Source organism: Oryzias melastigma, linkage group LG6, assembly GCF_002922805.2.
Source record: "Oryzias melastigma strain HK-1 linkage group LG6, ASM292280v2, whole genome shotgun sequence".
NCBI classification, from domain to species: domain Eukaryota; kingdom Metazoa; phylum Chordata; class Actinopteri; order Beloniformes; family Adrianichthyidae; genus Oryzias; species Oryzias melastigma.
The window spans coordinates 4,072,604-4,092,918 of NC_050517.1; the positions used below are offsets into that span (position 1 = coordinate 4,072,604).

Sequence of the window (20,315 nt, forward strand, 5' to 3'; positions counted from 1 at the left end):
ACGCAGGTTTATGGAGGATTACTCTTAAATGCATGAACAGATGAAACAAAACTGCTTTGGGGTTTCCTTTATAGAGAGGAATGAACAGTATAATACACTTACAAGCTCAAAAAGTTGTTGTTTCATGGTATGGCTTCTTTAAAGTACCCAAAATATATAATAACATCAAATGTCGATGATTTGTAGGGGAAAACTACGCATGAATCGTAAATGTAAACACGCCTTTATATGTCTAGATTCACCAGACGTTTTGTTGTGGTTCCACCACATGAAAGATATCATAGTGTGTATCTGTGTGTGTATCTATAAAGTTCATGAGAAAGGAAAAAGTTCAACAATTGTGTTGTTCTCTGTAGGCGGTGTTCTTTCAGTTTTTCTATGAGTAAACTACTGGTTGTGACGGAATTATTTTAAAAAGTAAGGCTAAATGATGATGTACTTTTGTCAGAGTAAAGTGAATGTCGTTAGCTTCAACCAGCTTCTGAGCTGTGCTGGTGTTTATGTGACTCCAAAATAACACGCTGCGAGTTTATACATTAAACGAAGCTCGAATTTGGGACTTTTTACTTGTTGACAAGAGGGAACATGTTTGTTTGTTTCGCTCAGATATCTAGAAAAACACATCCCCTTTCTCTGCTCTTGAGAGCGTCTGGAGTGAACTTTAACTTTTGGCTGTTGTATGCTAACTTTAGCCGCTAAAGCTGCCGTCTCCGCTCAAAACAACCACAAAAACAGCGGGGAGAGCTTCAGCCGGACACCGGCGGCGTACGGACGCTCGCCGATCAGAAAGAGGCCGATTTAATCATTTAAAAGTGGCAGGACAACTATTTCCTCTGGCGGTTGCTGCCAACGGAGCGCGGCGACGGAGAAACGCAGCCCTCTCTGCCGCGGCAAACTCTCGGACACAGCGGGGAAACCTCGGGAACATCCGGACAACTCGAAGCTGAAACTTTTCTGGGCGTAAAAACACGGTTTAAATGTTTGTTTCTCACCTTTCAGCGGTGCGGTATTTGGAGCCATTTTTCCTGCAGCTGCATTTTCCGACCAATTGCACAGAGGAGACGTCAGTTCCTGTTGGGCTGATAGTCGGAGTTTTGGTTGGACACTGGATGGGAACGATTCTGCTGGACGGCCTTCGGGTCCGACGGAGGCGGGAAAGCAGCGCCATCGTGTGGAAGAAGGCAGGCATCGCCGGGGAAAATATGCACTGAATGTATTTATTTTACAGAACAAAACCTGTGCAATTATACATTTATAAAAGCATCCTTGACACATAAGCTATTCCCTCTACCTCACATGTGTCAAAGTCAAGGCCCTTAAATTGAATTCATTTTGTCTTCACATGTATACATTTATAATGCCATGCTTTGTGATGTCTAATCTGTCAAAACAAACAAACACATACCCTTACTTTTAGCCATTCAATAATTGGAGAACATTTCACGTCATATTTAACACCGGAGCTCCAGTGTTCACGATCTTTGATTTACTATGAGGGGCCGTACAAGACATTATTTATTCTGAACCATTTAAATTGTTAACACGATCAACGCAATTCCATCAGATCTTGAAGGAGAAAAGCAGCATGTTGAAGAGTTTGTGTTTAAGCATCGCCAGTGATGGTTAAATAATCCACGTACAAAATACTAAAACGTGTAGTTTCTGACTAAATTAACTTGTGATGAAACCAAGTCTAAATCAAATGAAAAAAAAAAAACTCAGGTTTTTTATGAGCAAATTTACTTTTATGAATATGAAATTTATCCATGGATAAAAACAGATTTATAAAAAAAGAAAGAATTAAAATATGTGTTCAAAACAAAAAAAACAAAAAAACCAACAACAACAAAACAACCAATTATTACGTTTGTATAAAAATGTTGAAAATCAGCAAATCGTTACTTTTTTATCATTCCATAATTGGAGAAAATTCATTCATTCTTCTTCTTGTCCACTTTGTCCCTTTCGGGGTCACGGGGGTGCCAGAGCCTAACCCAGCTACTGATGGGAGAAGGCGGGGTCTGGACAGGTTGTCAGTCTGTCTGCTTAATTGGAGAACATTTTCTATCATATTTTAACCCTTTAACATCGGACCTCCAGGGTTTATGTTCTTTGATTTACTTTAATATTTTTAATTGTTAACACGATCAATGGGGAATAGATTCTGAAGGAGAAAAGCGCCATGATTTTTTTCTTTTCTTAATTATTCTATTTAACAATTAAGAATTTCAAAAGTTAAGAAAAATGTGACTTTTCTTATGATCTTGTGTTGTATTCTTGTAATGTTATATTTTAGCACTGGACGGATGGACGGACAGATGGATGTAGAGAAACTCTACAAAAACTGATGAAAAAGAGTATTAAAATATAATATTAAATAGCAAATAAGTCAGGAGTACCTCCTAATATGCAATTTTCCCTTGTCTCACTGCCCATGTCCAAGTTAAATCTTGAATGAAAAATAAATTCTTTTTTTTTTTTCATGGCTGTCTCTTGCAACTGTGGGAACATTTCTTTCAATTAAAAAGCTTCTTCTTTTCCTTTCGGCTTTTCCCTTCAGGGGTCGCCGCAGCGAATCAGTTTCCTCCATCTAAGCATAATTTCTTTCAATTAAAAATATATAGTTATTATCAATTAAACATGTGTCCCACATGCATACAACTCTGTTACCATCATCTTTGTAGCAGGTAGAAGAAGAATAAAGCAGAGAATAACATGATAACTGGACTTGACATTATCAATCAGTTTCAAAGAATGAAGGGAGCAAAGCTATCTCCTCTCTTCTATTGTTAATATTTTTCCTACATAATTAACCTAAAATGAATGTTTTACTCTTCCCCATGCAGCCCCGATTCCAGAACTGGACATTTATTTATTTAAACTTACTTCAACTCCTGAGAAGAAGCTAATATTAATATAGATTTGCAACCCTGCCACCTGCAAAATGTAGTAATGGGGTTTAACCAAGGTTTGTGAACAACAATTTATAATGTGACACAAATTGTACACGTAATCTGTTTGCTGACTAATCAAGCCTTTATTGGTTTATTATCTGTTACTGATGAATAAGTAGCAGAAAATCAGAAAAGTTAAGGTTTAATTTTGAAACTCAAATGCTTTCCAGTTCTGAAATGATCTGTTTACAGATACTTTTTCAGAGATGTCCTGTCCTACCTTAAACTTAATGCTACAAGAGAAAAAAATGTCTCCACGGATGTTTTTCAGCTACATTCCTGAGTTAAAAGTGTGTATACATATACATGTTTTTGGCCCAAAATTCAAAATTATTTAAAAAAAATAAAATAAAAATTGAGATAACATTTAAAGCCTGTTGAAGTAAAACCCCTTTAAAACTATTTTAGTCAAGTACTGTTTCATAACCATGTATTTTTTTTAAATTATCCTTTCAAATAATTGTACTATTCCATTTATAGTATTTATCTTTATTTTGTTTATGCTTGTTTTTGCACTACACAATAAAAAATAAATGCAGACAAATCTTTTTTTTAATTATTATTTTAAATCTCCTTCAAATTATGTGTATTTTTCAAATAAAAAAAAACATTGAGCTGAATTTAATGATTCTAAAACACGTGTCAAAGTCAAGACCCGGGGGCCGGACCCGGCCCTTTGGGTAATTCTATCCGGCCCTCCAGATCATTTTATTTTATTGTTATTAATGACCCGATGTTATCTTGCACTTAACTTGTATAATTTTGACAAAATATATTTTTATGGAGAGTAAAATATTGAAAGTTATTTAAGGTTTAAGTTGATTTATTCTGGAATAAAATTCCTGCATTTTTATTATTGAGAATTAGTTAGAGTTACGGTTTTAAAGTTTTAAAAATGGATATTCTGCTAGCTTTTTGGTCTATTTTGGCATTTACTAAGATTTTTTAGGATATTTTGGAATTTATTTAATATTTAAGCTACATGTTTTACTGTTTTAGCTAATTTAGTCTTTTTTTGAGTTTTTTAGGCTATTTTGGAGCCTTGCGAGTATTTCAGCTACATGCTAGCTGTTTTGGCTAATTAAGGCTTTTAAAAGTTTTTTTCGGCTATTTTTGAGCTTAGGTAATATTTACACGCTAGCTGTTTTGGCTGATTTAGGTTTTTTTTGTTGTTTTCAGGCTGTTAAGGAGTTTAGTTAATAATTCAGCAACATGCTAGCTGTTTTGGCTAATTTGAGCTTTTTAAAAGTTTTTTTAGGCTGTTTTGGAGTTTCGCTAATCTTTACACGCTAGCTGTTTTTGGCTAATTTAGGCTTTAAAATTTTTTTTAGGCTGCTTTGGAGTTTAGCTAACATTTACAAGCTAGCTTTTTTGGTCACTTTACATTTTTTTAGGCTGTTTATGACTTTAGCTAATAATTCAGCTACATGCTAGCTGTTCTGGCTAATTTAGGCTGTTTTGGATTGAATCTAATATTTTTAGCTGGCTATCAACTTCAGCGTTTTCAGCTATTAGCTTAAGTGTTTTTAGCTATCAATTTCAGCATCTTCAGCTATCAGCACTAGCATCTTCAGCTGCCAAATTCACAGCAAATTTCCAGCATTCACACTAGCATTATCTCAGGTAATGTCATATATCTTGTTCATAATTATGTTAAAAAGTTACTGTTTTAAAAAATAAAAATGTAGTTTTAAAGTGTTCAGTAAATGTTTATCCTGTTTTGCAGGTGTTTTGGATTTTGTCCTCCTGTGCGACTGAGTAGTTTGACATCCCTGCTCTAAAATGAATAATATTAACAATGTGCTCCATTTCACGAGGTCATCTTTCAATGTCAATATGCAGCAGATCCGGCGGCGTTAAACGGGTTGTAATCTAATCTTCAAGGATGTGAGCGCTCAGCCGCTCACGGGGTTACGATCCGAGCGCCACGTACAGTTTGGGTCAAAGCACCTTAAAGCGCTCTTCAAGTTTGATGCCGTTTGAGTGACAAGAGCAGCGTCCAATCAGCTCCCAACGCGACAGTTTTAGGCCGCAAGCACATTCCCCACTGTCCAATGGGAGGATCGGGGGCGGGGCGTTGTCATGGTGACCCCGGTCTTCTCCTGCGGTAGGCTGTGGCTACCTGGAGCTTGTATTGGTGCTTGATAGATGACAGCTGGAAACGAGCTCAGACGCTTCGAGCAGCACTGAGCGGAAAAGCTTCGGCGGGGATTAGAATAACTCTCCGCTTTCACGGTAAGTCTGCATCGTTTTGGTGGGTGTGCACGTGCTTCGCGGCTATTCTGTCAACTCAGTGAATGAGCGAACACCATCAAACAACCTGTTTACTTAACATCGATTCTGAGGAAAAAGCCCCGATTTTTCTTGAGATTGAGAATGACTTGCATAAGCTTAATCTCAGTTCGTTGTAAATGTAGAGTTGTGCCTTTGACCTGGACTCTGTCTCCATTCACTGCAGCTCCATTAGAAACACAATCAGAACTGAAGCCTCCTCCTCTCGGATCTCGTTTCTCTCTTTCCAGATGGTGAGGGGCAGAGGTGGCTTGGTTCTGTTGGGTTTGTGGTTGTGTGTTCATTCGGTGCCCATCAGCGTGGACAAGAGCACAGGGAAGCCTGAGGTGGAAGACCTGGAGCCCCCCAGGAGCACGGTGAGTCACAGGGCTTTGCTGACATTGTTGCTACAGAGAGACAAGTCTGCAGCAGATGCTCAAGGAAAGTTCACCTGCTTTTGTGCGTGAGCCTAATGGAAAGACAAACAACAGCAGCTTTAGTCAAAGTGCTCATTAAGTGACAAACGTGTTTTTATTCCTTAGGACACAGGGCTGCACTATGACCGCTATCTCAGGGAAGTCATCGAGTTCCTGGAAAAAGATCCCCATTTTAGAGAGAAGCTGAAGAATGCCAATATGGATGACATCAAGGTGCAGTCCCACCAAAATCCCATTATTTTGCAAGTTGCTTGTTGACTTTTGCTGAACTGTGGTGTGTTGACTCTTGTTTTGCAGCAAGGTAAACTTTCCAAAGAGCTGAACTTTGTCCAACACAACTTTCGGTCTAAGCTCGATGAGTTGAAGCGGGAAGAAATAAACCGTCTGCGAATGCTCATCAAAGCCAAACACGACACTGAGGAGCAGAATGGTGAGTCCATGTTATACTGTGATGTCTTGCTGATGGACTTGAGTTGACCTTGAGGTCATAATCAAATGAAGAAGAGGATTCTAGACAGAGGGTAATATGCTGATTAAAAAAAGTGATCCATGATGATGAAAATGTTGTTTTTAACATGTTCTTGTGGTATTCTTCTGAAAATTGAGGATTTATATAAGGAAAATTAAATATAAAATTGCATTTCTGAGTGTTTTTGATTCAAAACGTTGTTAATAGAGCTGCCACAAGCGATTGTTTTAATAGTCGACTCGCCACCGATTATTTTTTCCGATTAGTCGACTAATCGAGTCATGTGCAAACTAGATGTAAAACACACATCTTAACCATCATTAGTTTTAAACTATCAAAAAATAAGGACAATGAAGATGATAGTTTTTTAAACTTATAATGAATTATGCAGCTTCTTTCCATCCATTAGTTTCTGATATTAAAACTAGATTAAACTAGAAAAGTTGCATTGCCTGCGATAATCCTAGCGTGAATGCTTTTTGATGAAAGTAGTCACTGAAGATGCTGAAGCTTTTTGCTAAAAGTGGTGACTTTATTTCCTGCAGAGATTTTCTGCAAATACAAAAGCTATTTGCAAAATGTTACATTTGCTAAAAAACTGGAAATTTTAAAAAGAGCTCTGAAGTTTACCTAAATTTCTTTTAAAATTTGTAGTGAAATTGCTTAAAAATCCCTAATACATGCCAATTTTGCAAAAATATTTAGTGTTGCTTAAATACTAGCTAAACTCCAAATTAGCATAAAAAACCCCAGTAGATGCCAAATTGACCAAAAAGCTAAACCATTGCTTAAACACTAGCTAAACTCCAAAATAGCCTAAAATTCCTCAATAAATTAGTCAAAAATGTTAGCATGTTGCTAAAATATTAGCTAAACTACATTTTTTTTGAATTACTATTAAAGATGAAAACTTAGTCCATCAACATATTTAAAGACTTGTTACTGATCTTGCTTACTAAGCATTCAGACAATTAAATCTGAAACAAGGAACAATTTTTCACCAAAGATTTCGGTCTCACTGACTCAAATATAAAAAAGTGCATTTTTTGGTGCTGAACTCTCACAACTTTGTTCAACTTTACTGCACTCTGACTACATGTAATATAAAGTCAACTGGCAGAGGGAAAATTCACCAAAATTTGCCAGAGATAAATATCAAATGGAACTCCTGCTGCTCTGCAGAAACTACGTCTTAATCTTTAACAATAGATCAAAAGATGATCAGAGTGGGACTTTAAAATACTTGAAATAGAAGTGCAGAATGAAATGTGTTGTCTCCCCAATTTAAATTGACTTAAGATTTTAATATTTAAAGCCAATGCCTATACCAGGCTAATTGTGAGTTATACCCCCCCACCCAAACAAAAAGTGTCCATGAAACTTCAAGGAAGGCATGTCAAGGACGTTTTCTTATCCAGGAAAGAGGAACCATTGCCCCGGCTTCCTGATTAGCACAGTGAATGCTGTCTGAAAGGTCTTACCTCATTATAAAGCTCCTACAACGAGGAAAAAAAAAATCCACATTTGTGTCTGTGCAGGCCAAACCATGGACCACCAGGCTCTGCTGAAACAGTTTGAGCACCTCAACCATATGAACCCACACACGTTTGAGGTGGATGACCTGGACCGTCTCATTCAGTCGGTACGAGCATCACAGCAACGCAAAAAGCTGGTCTGTTTTGGTTAAGACGGATAATGTTTAATCGCTCTCATAACTGGAAGCAGATATAAGTGTTAGCTTGTTGTGCTTACAGTTTTTTTGCAGTTAATGATTAGAGAATCACGTGTATCAAACACACAATGACATCTTTAGTCTGCAATTTCCTGGTGATTTAATGCTTTTATTTAAAATCATTTTCAAACATTGTACTTTTTTGGTGTGGGGATCTGGTCTGCTAAGGAAAAATCATTAACTTGAGGTCAGAACATGTTTGCTGGGGCGTTAGAGGTCTGGGGATTCAGCCCCACGGAGTTTGAGCGTCTTTAGATGTACAATAAAAATGCATGTGTGGTTTTGCTTCGTTAGTTTTCTGTTTTCTTCTATTGTTCTTTTTTTACTACTTTTTTTATTATCAGTTTGTCCTGTATGAGCTTTATTGGTAAGACCTGTTATAAGTTTGATGTGATTTTCTTTAACGTTTTCAAGCACTACTCAGCAGGTGGACGTCTGCAGGGCTGTGGAATGAGTAGCTGTGTAAAACTTTCCGTTGTCACAATATAAAATGCACATAGTTTCAGCTTTAAATCTGAGGTTTTGACTGAACTTTTAGACGATAGTTTTGTTTGTATGAATATAGTAGTGCTTACATTTCTCATGTTGATGCTTAAACACTTTGACTCTTTAAAGACAAACTCTAATGAAAATCATGTTTTTGGTATTTATAACATGTTCTCTTTATGCATTTCTTCTGGCCTAAAAAGGCTAAAACAACTAGCATTTATCAAAAACATTACCTAAACTCTAAAAAAGCCTAAAAACAGAAAAGTCCTAAATTAGCCAAAACGGCTAGCATGTAACTGAAATTTTAGCTAAACTCCAAATTAGCCTAAAAACAGAAAAAAAGTTTAAATCAGCCAAAACGGCTAGCATGTAGCTGGAATATTAGCTAAACTCCAAATTAGCTTAAAAAGGGGAAAAAAGTCAAAATTAGCCAAAATAGCTAACATGTAGTAGTTGAAATATTAGCTAAACTCCAAAGTAGCCTAAAAACTGGGAAAAAAATTAGCCTAAACTAGCCAAAATAGCTAGCATGTAGTTAAAATATTAGCTAAACTTTAAATTACTCTAAAAACTGAAAAAAGCTAGATTAGTCAAAACAGCTAGCATGTAACTGAAATTTTAGTTAAATTCCAAATTAGCTTAAAAACAGAAAAAAAAGTTTAAATTAGCCAAAACGGCTAGCATGTAGCTGCAATATTAGCTAAACTCCAAATTAGCTTAAAAAAATGGGGAAAAAAAATCTTAGTTAGCCAGAACGGCTAGTATGTAGCTGGAATATTAGCTAAACTAAAAATCAGCTTAAAAAGTGAAAAAAGAAATTAGCCTAAACTAGCCAAAATAGCTAGCAGGTTGTTAAAATTTTAGCTTAACTCCAAAATAGCCTAAAAACTGAAAAAAAAATTAGCCTAAACTAGCCAAATCAGCTAGCATGTAGCTGAAATATTTTAGCTAAACTCCAAATTAGCTCAAACTGAAAAAAAGTCTAAATTAGCCAAGAGAGCTACAGAATTTATTTGAGATCCAATATTTGTTCTTTTTATAAGGCAACCAGAGACTTGGAGAACTTTGACAAGGAACGCCACGATGAGTTCAAAAGGTATGAGATGATGAAGGAGCACGAAAGGAGGGAGCGCCTGAAGGCCATGAGCGAGGATGACCGCAAGAAAGCTGAGCAGCAGTACGAAGAGATGAAGAAGAAACATGCGGATCATCCTAAAGTCAATCACCCGGTTGGTGTCTTAACGTCCACAGTAGTTTCAGGGTCTTTCAACAATCAGCTGGTCAGTGTGTTTTTGTGCACAGGGGAGTGAAGACCAGCTGAAGGAGGTGTGGCAGGAAACCGATGGTTTGGACCCCGAAGATTTTGATCCTAAAACCTTTTTCAAAATGCATGGTAACCAAAACCAGCAGCATCTTTAAATCCCTGATGGGTATTGAGATGCTGAGAGTTCCACCTTTGTTTGGCAGACAGCAATGGAGATGGCTTCTTTGATGAAAGTGAGCTTGAAGCTCTCTTCACTAAGGAGGTCAGAATTCATTTTATTTATATTTCAGATTTTTGAAACCTTTGGGAATGGTTAGAAACTGATGTTTTGGGGGAATATTTGTAATTTCTTCAAGCTAGAGAAAGTGTACAACCCTGAAAACGAGGAGGACGATATGGTTGAGATGGAAGAAGAGAGACTAAGAATGAAGGAGCATGTTATGAATGAGGTGAGCCGCTGCAAATGGAAAACAAAACACACAAATCTCCTCTTTTCTGGTCATTTTTTTAATTGTTAACACGATCGTTCCAGTAGATTGTGAAGGAGAAAAGCGGGTCGATGAGCCGCTTTTCTCCTTCACAATCTACTGGAACGATCGTGTTAAAGATTTTGTGTTAAAGCGTCACCGCCTACGGCTCAGGTGTTGGCTAAATAGTTATTGGTCTATTTTGCCAATGATTGACACAACTAAACCTGCTTCTTGGGCTTCAGGTGGACACCAACAAAGACAGGCTGGTGTCATTCAGCGAGTTCATGGCGGCCACCAAGAAAGAGGATTTCTATGAAAAAGACGAGTGGGAGGTAAAGATGGAAAATCAGAGGACTAAATCTGCCACAGCTATACCTTTTACTGCAGAAATGTTGTCTTGTTATCTACGTTCTGCATCTCTGCAGACTTTGGATCAGAACCCTATGTACACCGAGGAGGAGCTGAGGGAGTACGAGCAGCATTTGGCCAACGAGGAGAGTGACATCAGCAAGAAGTCGGTTGAGCTGCAGAAGCAGAGAGAAGAGCTGGAGAGACAGCAGGAGGAGCTGAATGCTCAGAAGTTGGGGCTAAAGCAGGTGAAGACGAGCTCCATGTTAGAAAGTAGCTGGTTGTAGCTTTCAGATCCATTCTGATCATCTTCTCATCTAAGATCGTTCCCAATGTTTTTTAGCCAAGGACATAGTTTCTGTAGAGCGGCAGGAGTTCATTAGAAACTCACCTCTGAGTTGTGGGCGGGACTGTTGGTGTAGCCCATCCCCACTTCCCGTCATCAATGTGTTTATTCTCTCCCACTGTCTTACAACCCCAACCTAACATTACCAAAAGGGTAACCAAACCCTAAATCAACTTGTTTTGGCTGTTCACCTGAGTGCTGCCAACAGTTGTTTTAATAGTCGACTAATCTCAGATTATTTCTATAATAATCTGATTCGCAAACTAGATGTAAAGCACACATCTTAACCATCATTAGCTTTAAACTAACTAAAGCTGAATTTGGCCGAAGAAGATGCAAGTGCTGATCGCTGAAGATTCTGAAATTAATAGCTGAAAATGCTGAAGCTAATACTTAAAAATGCCAAAGCTGATAGCCAGCTAAAATATTAGCTAAATGCCAAATTAGCCTTAACAACTTTAAAAAACCTGGGTTAGCCAAAACAGCTAGCATGTAGCTGAAAAAAAGCTAAACTTCAAATTAGCCTACAAACGGAAAAAATTCCCTTATTAGCCAAAATAGCTAGCATGCAGCTGAAATATCAACTAAACTCCAAATTAGCCTAAAAATTGGAAAAAAAAGTCCCAAACTAGCCAAAATAGCTATCATGCAGCTGAAATATTAGCTAAACTCCAAGTTCATTCATTCATCCATCTTCCTGACCACTTCTTCCCTTTTGGGGTCGCGGGGGTGCCGGAGCCTAACCCGGCTGCTGATGGGCGAAGGCGGGGTTAACCCTGGACAGGTCGCCAGTCTGTCACAGGGTGAAGTTAGCTTAAAGAACTGAAAAAAATCCTAAGTTAGCCAAAGTAGCTAGCAAGTTGCTGAAATATTAGTTAAACTCCAAATTAGCTTTAAAACTGAAAAAAATCTAAATTAGCCAAAATAAGATTCAAGATTCAAGATCAACTTTATTCATCCCCGCAGGGAAAGTCAGTTGTAGAAGCAGCAATTAATTAATAATAATGAAAAGCACAAAACACCATTAAACTGCTAAAAGATCAATACAAAATTCAAATGATCAATAAAATGTAACTAACTTGTAAAAATAAGTAGTCATAGCAGCAGAATAAATATAAATAAACAAATGTACACACATAACAGCAGAAAAAGACTATATACACACATGTACAAAGATGTAAAAAGAGCCCAAGAAAAAGCACCAAGGTGTAAAACCCACCAAAACCAAATAGCAAATAGCTAGCATGTAAGTGAAATAATGAGATGAGTCGGCCTCCAACTCCCCTATTTGGTTATCCTTTAAGGTATCCTGCTGTGCGGTTTTGAGCTAGATGTACAAGAGCAGGGAGCTTAATTTCTGTCACAAATATGCTCCTTTTAAATGGACATGCTCCAGATGATTTGAATAAAGAAATATTTAGAAAGGCAATCAGAAAAATGCGACAAAAACATGTTAAAAACACACAAAAAAACACAATTTTCATTGGAATGTTTTTATTATGTGATGTTAAACTACACTTTAAAAAAAAGAGACTTTAGTTATTGTAAATAATGATGAATATATGAACTTTTTTCCCTTTTAAGTCATCGATCAATAATAGCTAATGTGTATTTATGCTTTAAAACTTTGGTCTTTATTTTTCTTCTCAGGCAATGGAAGAAATGGAAAAGATTAAATCTCAAAAAGCTGAGATAAAACGTAAGTATGGCACTGAATGCATGCAACAGGATTTCACAACAAACTGATCTCTTGGATTTGCTTCTTGGTGGTGTTGGTCTTTAGGATTAAATTAAAATTAATCTAATCCAGGGATAAGCAGACTTTTTGACTGGTGGGACACAAAGGGTTCTAACATTTGACAGCAGGGCCGGACCAGGAGCAGGTGCGTGGAGAGGTAATCCGCCTCATAAAAGAAAGAAATAGCATGGAATTTGGACAAAGACGTGTTAATTTAGATTATAAAATAATATATTTTAATCCTGAACATTTTGGAGTGACTTTTTTTTCTCATTTTGGTGCCAACTGCACTAATGATATTCCTCAGAGAACAAACACAAACTTGAAAAAAATGTTGCGTTCATGTCTGACTCAGAAATTACACAACAAATCTTAAAAAAAACAACATGAATGCAGAATAACTCTCTAGACCGCGTGTCAAAGTCAGTCCAGGTAATTCTGACGGCCCTCCAGATCATTTGATTTTATTGTTATTAATGTTCGATGTTATCTTGCACTCATTTCTACCTTGCATGTGACCCCCTGGCCATAGTTTGTTTCCCATCTGATCTAATCTCATCAAATAAATCCACCCTCATGCGTCATTGCTGCCTTCAGTTTTTATATGCATTTAGCTTTTCATCAAATTCCACTTTAAAAAATTCTTAATTTTACACTTTGAGATTAAATACCATTCTTAAGAGGCCCTACTAAGAACAAGAGTTTAATACCCCAGATACGGAAAATTGATAGGAAGAATGCACAAAGAAAAGGAAAATATGGTAACTATCTTATTGCCAATGTTGAATGTTTTTTTTTTTTGTTTTTTTTTTTTTTTAATGTGGCAAAACAAAGTAGATTTTGGTGGGTTTATTACACGTGTCAAAGTCAAGGCCCGGGGGCCGGATCTGGCCCTCCGGGTAATTCTATCCGGCCCGCCAGATCATTTTATTTTATTGTTATTAATTACTCAATGTTATCTTGTGATTATTTCTAACTTGTATAATTTTGACAAAATATATTTTTATGAAGAGTAAAATACTGAAAGTTATTTAAGGTTTAAGTTGATTTATTCTAGAATAATATTCCTGCCTTTTTATTTTCTGTTATTATGATAAAAATTTACAGTTTTAAAGTTTTAAAAATTGGCATCATGTTAGATTTTTGGACTATTTAAGCATTTACTAACATTTTTTAGGGTATTTGGAGTTTAGCTAATATTTTAACTACATGCTAGCTGTTTTGGCTAATATATATTTTTTTCAGTTTTTTAGGCTGTTTTGGAGTCCAGCTAATATTTTAGCTACATTCTAGCTGTTTTGGCAAACTTAAGTTTTTTTTTTTTTTTCAGTTTTTTAGGATAATTTGGCATTTAGCTAATATTTTAGCATGCTATTAGCTTAATTGTTTTTAGCTATCGACTTCAGTGATTTCAGCTATTAATTTTAGCATCTTCAGCTATCAACACTAGCATCTTTAGCGGCTAATTTCAGCTTACCGCATTCACACTAACATTATCACAGGTAATGCTATATATCTAGATCAAATTATGTTAAAAAGTTACAGTTTTGAAGTTTTAAAAATGTAGTTTTAGAGTGTTCAGTAAATGTTTATCCTGTTCAACATAAGGTGCGTTTTGGTTTTTGTCCCCTTTGACACCTCTGGTTTATTGGCATTACTGTTAAAAATAAACGCTGAACTGTGACAGGCGTTGAATGTTTACATGGGAGTCATTCATTGTGGGTTTGATCTTCTCAAAGTTCTGTCTCTTTATGTGAGCTGTCTGACTCAGAACCTTCATGTTGGTCTTTCTGACACATCCTTAAATGTTTCACCACGCCATCCAGACCAAACGCTCGCCTGCTTTGAGTTTCTTTAGCAAACATTTGACAGAAACTTACAGGCTTCCGTACTTGTTTTGTCATTCTCCTGCAGAGCCGGGGTCTGTTGTTACTGAAGGACAGGCCACACCAGTCATTCCAGGAAACAGTCAACCTCTGCCCCCAGGTCACCAGCAGCAAGACGTCCCCGTCCCAGGACATTCTTAGCAGTCCCCTCTGCTGCGTCGGTGTGTTTGTGTTCTCATCATCTCAGTCCTCTGTTGTTCAGGATTTTGCAATCATTTCTTGACAAAAACAAAAAACCTGCCTAATGATTTAGAGCTGAAAGGTTTCAGGTTTGGTGCCAATGATCACTTTCCCGTTCCAGGCCTCGTCAGCTGAATGAGCCCGACTTGAAATGAGTTTATTCTGGACAATGGACCCTTTTTGTTTTTTCACCGTTTTGATCTCTGTTCTCCACGGGAACCGCATTGGGCTGAATGTGAGGGCAGTTTGTGCTTTGTTGTGACTTACATCATGCATCACAAGAAAAAACTTATAAAAAAAGTCTATTTTCCCAGAAAATGAATTTCTCTTAAAAAGATTACTGAGTCTGAGGCAGAATAGAGATGAAACCGTTTCCTAGCTGTTGTGACCTTTGAACCAGATGAAGTTAAACACTGTATAAATTATTTACATTTTGTTTTCTTTTATAATATTTTTGCTGTTATGGAGCATTCCTGACTCAAGTGCTTGTGTTGTTTGTTTTAGTGCGTAAACACCTTCATATCAGTGTCATTTTTCATGATAAAGACATTTTTATTTATTTTCTAAAAGTATATGATTACCCAGTAACAGGATAACAGGCAAGAACACTTGTATGTATTTTTTATTTCATTTTTATGCAGAATAATTACTGATAAGACAATTTTACCTCCCTTTTTTTGCTTTCAACTTGTGCTGTATTTTTGTTTGTATTCTAAACATTTGTTTACCCCTTTAAAACTGAAGACCACCCACCATCCTGTGAAGTGAATTCATTACAATAATGTAGGTGAATGGCGACAATAAAAACGTGTAACTTCATACACTCCAGTCTCACACGATGACATTTTTCTGATTGTTTTTAAAGCATTCTGTTAGGATCACAATTACAATAAAAACTACTTATTAGACTTGTAACAGAAGTAACTGTGGAGTAGGATTACTATTCCATGATTTGTGAAACTATTCATGAAGGTAGCGTTCCAACGCATGACTTTAGACTTTTCCATAGGAGTCCTTGAACTTCTGAAGAACGTAGGCCTGTGCTGTAACCGGCGGGTATTTGTTTGAGCCGTCCAGGCAGGTGATCAGAGCGTCGTCATCTGGATGAAGAAAGAACGCCAGAGACTGACGTGTGCAGGAGTCTCCGACAGGGGGAAGCAAAACCCTGTGACGCTGCAAACAGGAACCATGTTAACTGACACTAATGCGATGCAGTTACTTCCAAAGTATAATTTATTACTCATTTTTGTTCAAAAGTATTTCCATATCTTCAAATAGATGGAATGTGTCATATAATTCATGCATTACGTTTAAGCTGCTTTTGTTTTGTAAAACTGCAGAAGTAGAACATAAAATCTGAAAAGTAAAATCTGTGTTTCTCCTTTTTATATGAGGAGTAATTTGGTTTAATACTATTGTTTACAATTGATTTATTTACTGCATATGAAAATCAGTAAAAAAAATATGAAACTAATAAGCAATGCATTAAAGTCCCCCTATGACAATTAAAAATACGTTCACAGTAGTGTTTTAGTTATAATTATGAAGTTTTAACCAAAATCCCACAGCCTAAATATCTTAAAAATACATTTTTCATGTTGATCTGAAGTCTCTGTTTCCAAAATCTCTTCTGAGGGGGCGTGGCTTTTGGAGCTGAGCTGAGCATCTGTCTGATTACGATAACTCTGTGTCTCTCTAGCATAAACCTTCAACGCTGCTACATAAAAACATCCATCAATCTGGGTAATGTCCAGCCGTATGGTTCTGATCGGACGAGGAACAGTTTGATTGACAGCGATTTAAAAAGAGAAATACTCGAAAATGCAAAAAAAAAAAAAAACAAGATTTCTTATTACATTTGTTCTCTTTCATAAGAAAAATCCCACACATGCATGTTAAAAACTAAAAAAACAGGATTTTCATCAGAGGGAGACTTTAACAAAAACATTTTACTATTATACTTTTTTGGTTAATGTAAGATGTTACTCCGAACACTCCTGCAGTGTATTTTCATATCTATCCTTTTCTGAAATATCTGAAATACTCAAACACTTCTGTGTTCAAGCTGAAGAATTTCAGGTTTTAAAAAGTTAAACGAGAGTTTTAACTCACCACAGAGATAAACTGGTCACTGGTCCAGCGCTGCAGCATGTCGGCGATATTGAGAAGGATGGCTCCAGGTATGTTAGGAGCAGGGAGGAACTCACCTGAGCGAGCACAGACCTGAGGGGGAGGGGCATGCTACATGACATGGCTGATTTTGATACAAACAGGAAAAGTGAGGGTTAATATGAGGTTAACCTGCAGACCATCTGAACCCTGGAACAGCAGAGTGAGGGTGCCGTAATCGGAATGCTCTCCACACCGCAGCTGACCTTCTTTGGCGTTCTTACTGTTCAGTGGTGGGTAGTAGAGAGAGCGAAGAGTTGTGCTGTTCTTGCTGGATGCTGGAGGGACAGGAGCAGTGCTTTGGTTTACTGTTTTGAAACTCTTTTTTCGGAAAAACATCCTCAATTTTCTATAACTTTTAGGGACAACACCAGATGTTCATGGTTTAGTTCACCAGGTAACACTTGTAACACTTGGTGGCGATTACGCAACCAGTAAGTCCCGGATAAGGAAAAGAAGAACTTTACAACAAAAATAAATGTGCTTACTCCCTCTGCTGCTATAATATCATAAAAATCTAGAAAAGTTTCATTACCTGTGATAATGCTAGTGTGAATGCTTTTTTTTCTGAAAGTAGTTGCTGAAGATGCCGAAGTTTTTTGCTGAAAATGGTGACACAATTTACTGTAATTACTGCAGGGATTTGATGAAAATGCAAAAGCTATTTTCAAAATCTAAAATTTTCTAAAATACAGAAAATTTCATTAAAGAAACATGAAATAGTGCTAAATTTGAATTAAAAAAATGGTAGTAAAATTGCTTACCAATCCTTACTACATGCCAGTTTTGCAAAACACACTGAAAAAAAGTCAGTGTGTTGCTTAAATATGAGCTAAGCTCCAAATTAGCCCAAAAAACCTCAGTAGATGCCAAATTAGCTAATAAAGCTAGCTTGCTTAAACACTCGCTAAACTCCAAATTAGCCTAAACTTCTTCAGTCAATTAAATTAGTCAAAAAAATTTAGCCTGTTGCTAAAATAGAAGCTAAACTCCAAATTAGCCTATAAAAACCACCATAGATAGCAAATTTGCCAGAAATGTTAGTGTGTTGCTAACATTTTAGCTAGACTTCAAAGTAGCACCAAAAAAACGCAGTAGCTGCCAATTTAGCCAAAAAAGCTAGCTCGTTGCTTAACTTCTCAGTAAAGTAAATTAGACAGAAACGTTAGCGTGTCGCTAAAATAGAAGGTAAACTCTAAATTAGCCTTTAAAAACCCCTAGTAGAAAACAATTTTAGCCAAAAACGTCAGCATGTTGCTAAATATTAGCTAAACTCTAAATTGATATAAAAAAAACCATAGTAGATGCCAAATTAGCCAAAAAGAAGCTAGTTCTTTGCTAAAATACTAGCTAAACTCCAAAATAGCCTCACAATCCTAAGTAAACTAAATTAGTCAAAACATTAGCATGTTGCTAATTTAGAAGCTAACTCTAAATTAACCTAAAAAAACCCAGTGGAAAAATATTAGCCAAAAACGTTAGCATGTTACTAAAATATTTGATAAACTCCAAATATTTTGAAACTTACTATAAAAGATGAAACATATTCCATGAATATATTTAAATGTTTGTTGATAATCTACTTAAAATGTTGGAATTTGAAGACTTTCTCATTCATTTCTTATGGGGCATATTTTGCTCAATATTTCAAAATATATAAAGTTTATGAATACTAAAAATAAAAGCAGTAATGTCCTGAACGAGCTGAACGTTTTGATATCAAGATTACTGAAATCACTGAAAGTGCGATTGAGTTTTACGTGCTGAAAAACGTACAGAAAGCAGCAGGAGAATCACTATAGTGTGACTGTTTACTAAGCACCTGCTGTTTTAACGCTGTTTACTAACCAGGTCGTTCACAGTTCTTTTGGTGAAACCCTGCTTCTGAAAGTTAATGGAAACTACACGCTATGGTAACTTTTAGAAAAAGAAGCAAAAGAAAATCAGAAAGATGTTTCTGTGCTTGTCAAGTTAAAACCAGGTTTCAGCAACCAGCTTCCTCTCGCATGAGTGTGAGGCCTCTAACTGCTTATGCAGCAGAAACAGCTGCGTTTGTAATCATACTTCCGATAAACTTGTGTGCACTCAGGAACACGTCCGGCTCCAGATTCAGACTCAGAGCCACCACCTTCAGCACCCGCAGGCTCAGTTCTTTACAGAGCTGGAAAAAGGACGTGTGGATTTCTTCAAAGTGTTTTGATGGCCATTTCTGCAGGACACAAACCAACATCAGAACACAACAAAACACCACAGAGGAGGGTTCACGTGACTCATCAATAAAGCTTTCAAAGACTTGCACTTCAGCCTTCAAACAGATAACTTGGGTGAGATTAGTCTGGACTTTGTGATTTGGAATTCATGGACACGAAGCTTAAATGAGTCATTACTATGTCTGGGTCAAGGGAAGAAATGTTGAAAGCTTCCTTCAGGTCTCCAGGTTTGCTGGGATTCAGACTGAAAAAAAAGATGAGAAATCAAATACTTATGAAAGAGTTTGAAATGTTTGAAAAGACTCGGTCACACCTCTCAGTCTCCATTGAAATCCAGCCGTGGTTGTAGCAGTCCTCATAGTTCCCTCTGCTGAAAGGCTGCTTCTCTTCATCAGGCTGCAAAAAGAACTTCCTGGACGTGTCCATAACGGCGTCCACCTGCACACACACACGTTTTAAAGCGCTGACACCACTTTGGTTGGAGTTGTGTTGCAGTTGACTCACCAGCTCCTGGGCGATGCCATAGTTCTGCAGGAACACAAAGCCAACCTGAGTGAAGGCTGCTCTTAACTCTGTCACTAGAGTGAGCAGATGCTGGTCTGGAACATCCGTCTTCTCTAGGCTGTAGCAGCTGAAGTCCACCACCGGGATGTTCATTTTGGGGCAAAAACAAGACAAATGCATCCAAGGCTAGACTTTAAGAACTTAGTCTCAGTCTCAACCCTCCTGGTCATGTGACCTGCTCATCCAATGAGAGAAGAGCTCATCATGAGACGCAAAGCATTGATCCGACTTTTCACCTTTGGATGATAATTAGAGGTGTGGTGGAAAAGTGACCGCATCGGAGCATAATCTGACATTCAGCAGGTTGAAGCCTGTCATTGATTTTTATAGAATAATGTTTGATTTGGAAAAAGAATGGAGCATCAGCTTTGCAGGATGCGGTTTCATGGGGATTTATTACGTTGGGGTCAGCAGCTGCATCCTGGAACGTTTCCCTGGATTCATACAGAACGCAACGAGAATCTATGGAGCTTCAGCAGGTTCTCTGATGGCTGCCATCCTGACTCTAGGAGTTCCAGTCGGTGAGAGTTTGGTCTTCTCTTGAAAATAAGAATCAAATATAATTCTCTCTGAAGAAGACACCTTACTGTAAATAATGAAACGTATACACAGTGTGTGACCCAAGCCAATATTTATTTTTAATTAATATATTTAGCTTACAAACTAAATATTTATTTTATGAAATTAAACATTTAGTTTGCACATCAAATATTTAGATTTCTCCAAAATATTTAGTTTCCAAACTAAATATTTAAGTGTTTTTCTAAATATTTAGTATTTTAGTAAAT

General features: G+C 37.0%; 4 protein-coding genes across 5 annotated transcripts in view; 2 read left to right on the plus strand and 2 right to left on the minus strand.

The window, feature by feature from the left end:
- pik3c2a (phosphatidylinositol-4-phosphate 3-kinase, catalytic subunit type 2 alpha) overlaps window positions 1-1,132 on the minus strand; it is a 60,564-nt gene extending 59,432 nt beyond the window's left edge. Inside the window, exon 1 of the mRNA XM_024281125.2 lies at window positions 993-1,132. The gene's annotated coding sequence lies outside the window, so the exon portion shown is untranslated. The remainder of the gene's footprint in view (window positions 1-992) is intronic.
- Window positions 1,133-5,010: 3,878 nt separating this feature from the next.
- Window positions 5,011-15,407, plus strand: LOC112151963 (nucleobindin-2). Of its 2 annotated transcripts, XM_036212174.1 has the most exons (14): window positions 5,011-5,189; window positions 5,477-5,602; window positions 5,768-5,875; window positions 5,960-6,092; window positions 7,670-7,773; window positions 9,396-9,581; window positions 9,655-9,745; window positions 9,820-9,878; window positions 9,973-10,065; window positions 10,329-10,418; window positions 10,512-10,682; window positions 12,431-12,479; window positions 14,433-14,565; window positions 14,706-15,407. In XM_036212174.1, the coding sequence occupies exons 2-13, from the start codon at window positions 5,477-5,479 to the stop codon at window positions 14,543-14,545; spliced, it is 1,323 nt and encodes a 440-aa protein (XP_036068067.1). In that variant the 5' UTR covers window positions 5,011-5,189; the 3' UTR covers window positions 14,546-14,565; window positions 14,706-15,407. The 2 variants fall into 2 exon arrangements, with proteins under 2 accessions (XP_036068067.1, XP_024136896.1); XM_024281128.2 differs by having other exon boundaries at window positions 14,433-15,407.
- On the minus strand, window positions 15,193-19,687 carry si:dkey-10o6.2 (uncharacterized protein LOC100124608 homolog). Its single transcript, XM_024281132.2, has 7 exons — window positions 19,468-19,687; window positions 19,277-19,401; window positions 19,141-19,207; window positions 18,818-18,962; window positions 16,886-17,031; window positions 16,697-16,807; window positions 15,193-15,757 (listed from the first exon to the last, which is right to left on the minus strand). The coding sequence occupies exons 1-7, from the start codon at window positions 19,645-19,647 to the stop codon at window positions 15,578-15,580; spliced, it is 954 nt and encodes a 317-aa protein (XP_024136900.1). The 5' UTR covers window positions 19,648-19,687; the 3' UTR covers window positions 15,193-15,577.
- Window positions 19,688-19,830: 143 nt separating this feature from the next.
- The window catches only part of LOC112151928 (patatin-like phospholipase domain-containing protein 2), a 10,030-nt gene continuing 9,545 nt past the window's right edge, over window positions 19,831-20,315 (plus strand). The window contains exon 1 of the mRNA XM_024281060.2: window positions 19,831-20,048. Within this exon, the coding sequence (XP_024136828.1) occupies window positions 19,862-20,048 (187 nt within the window). The 5' untranslated portion in view covers window positions 19,831-19,861. The remainder of the gene's footprint in view (window positions 20,049-20,315) is intronic.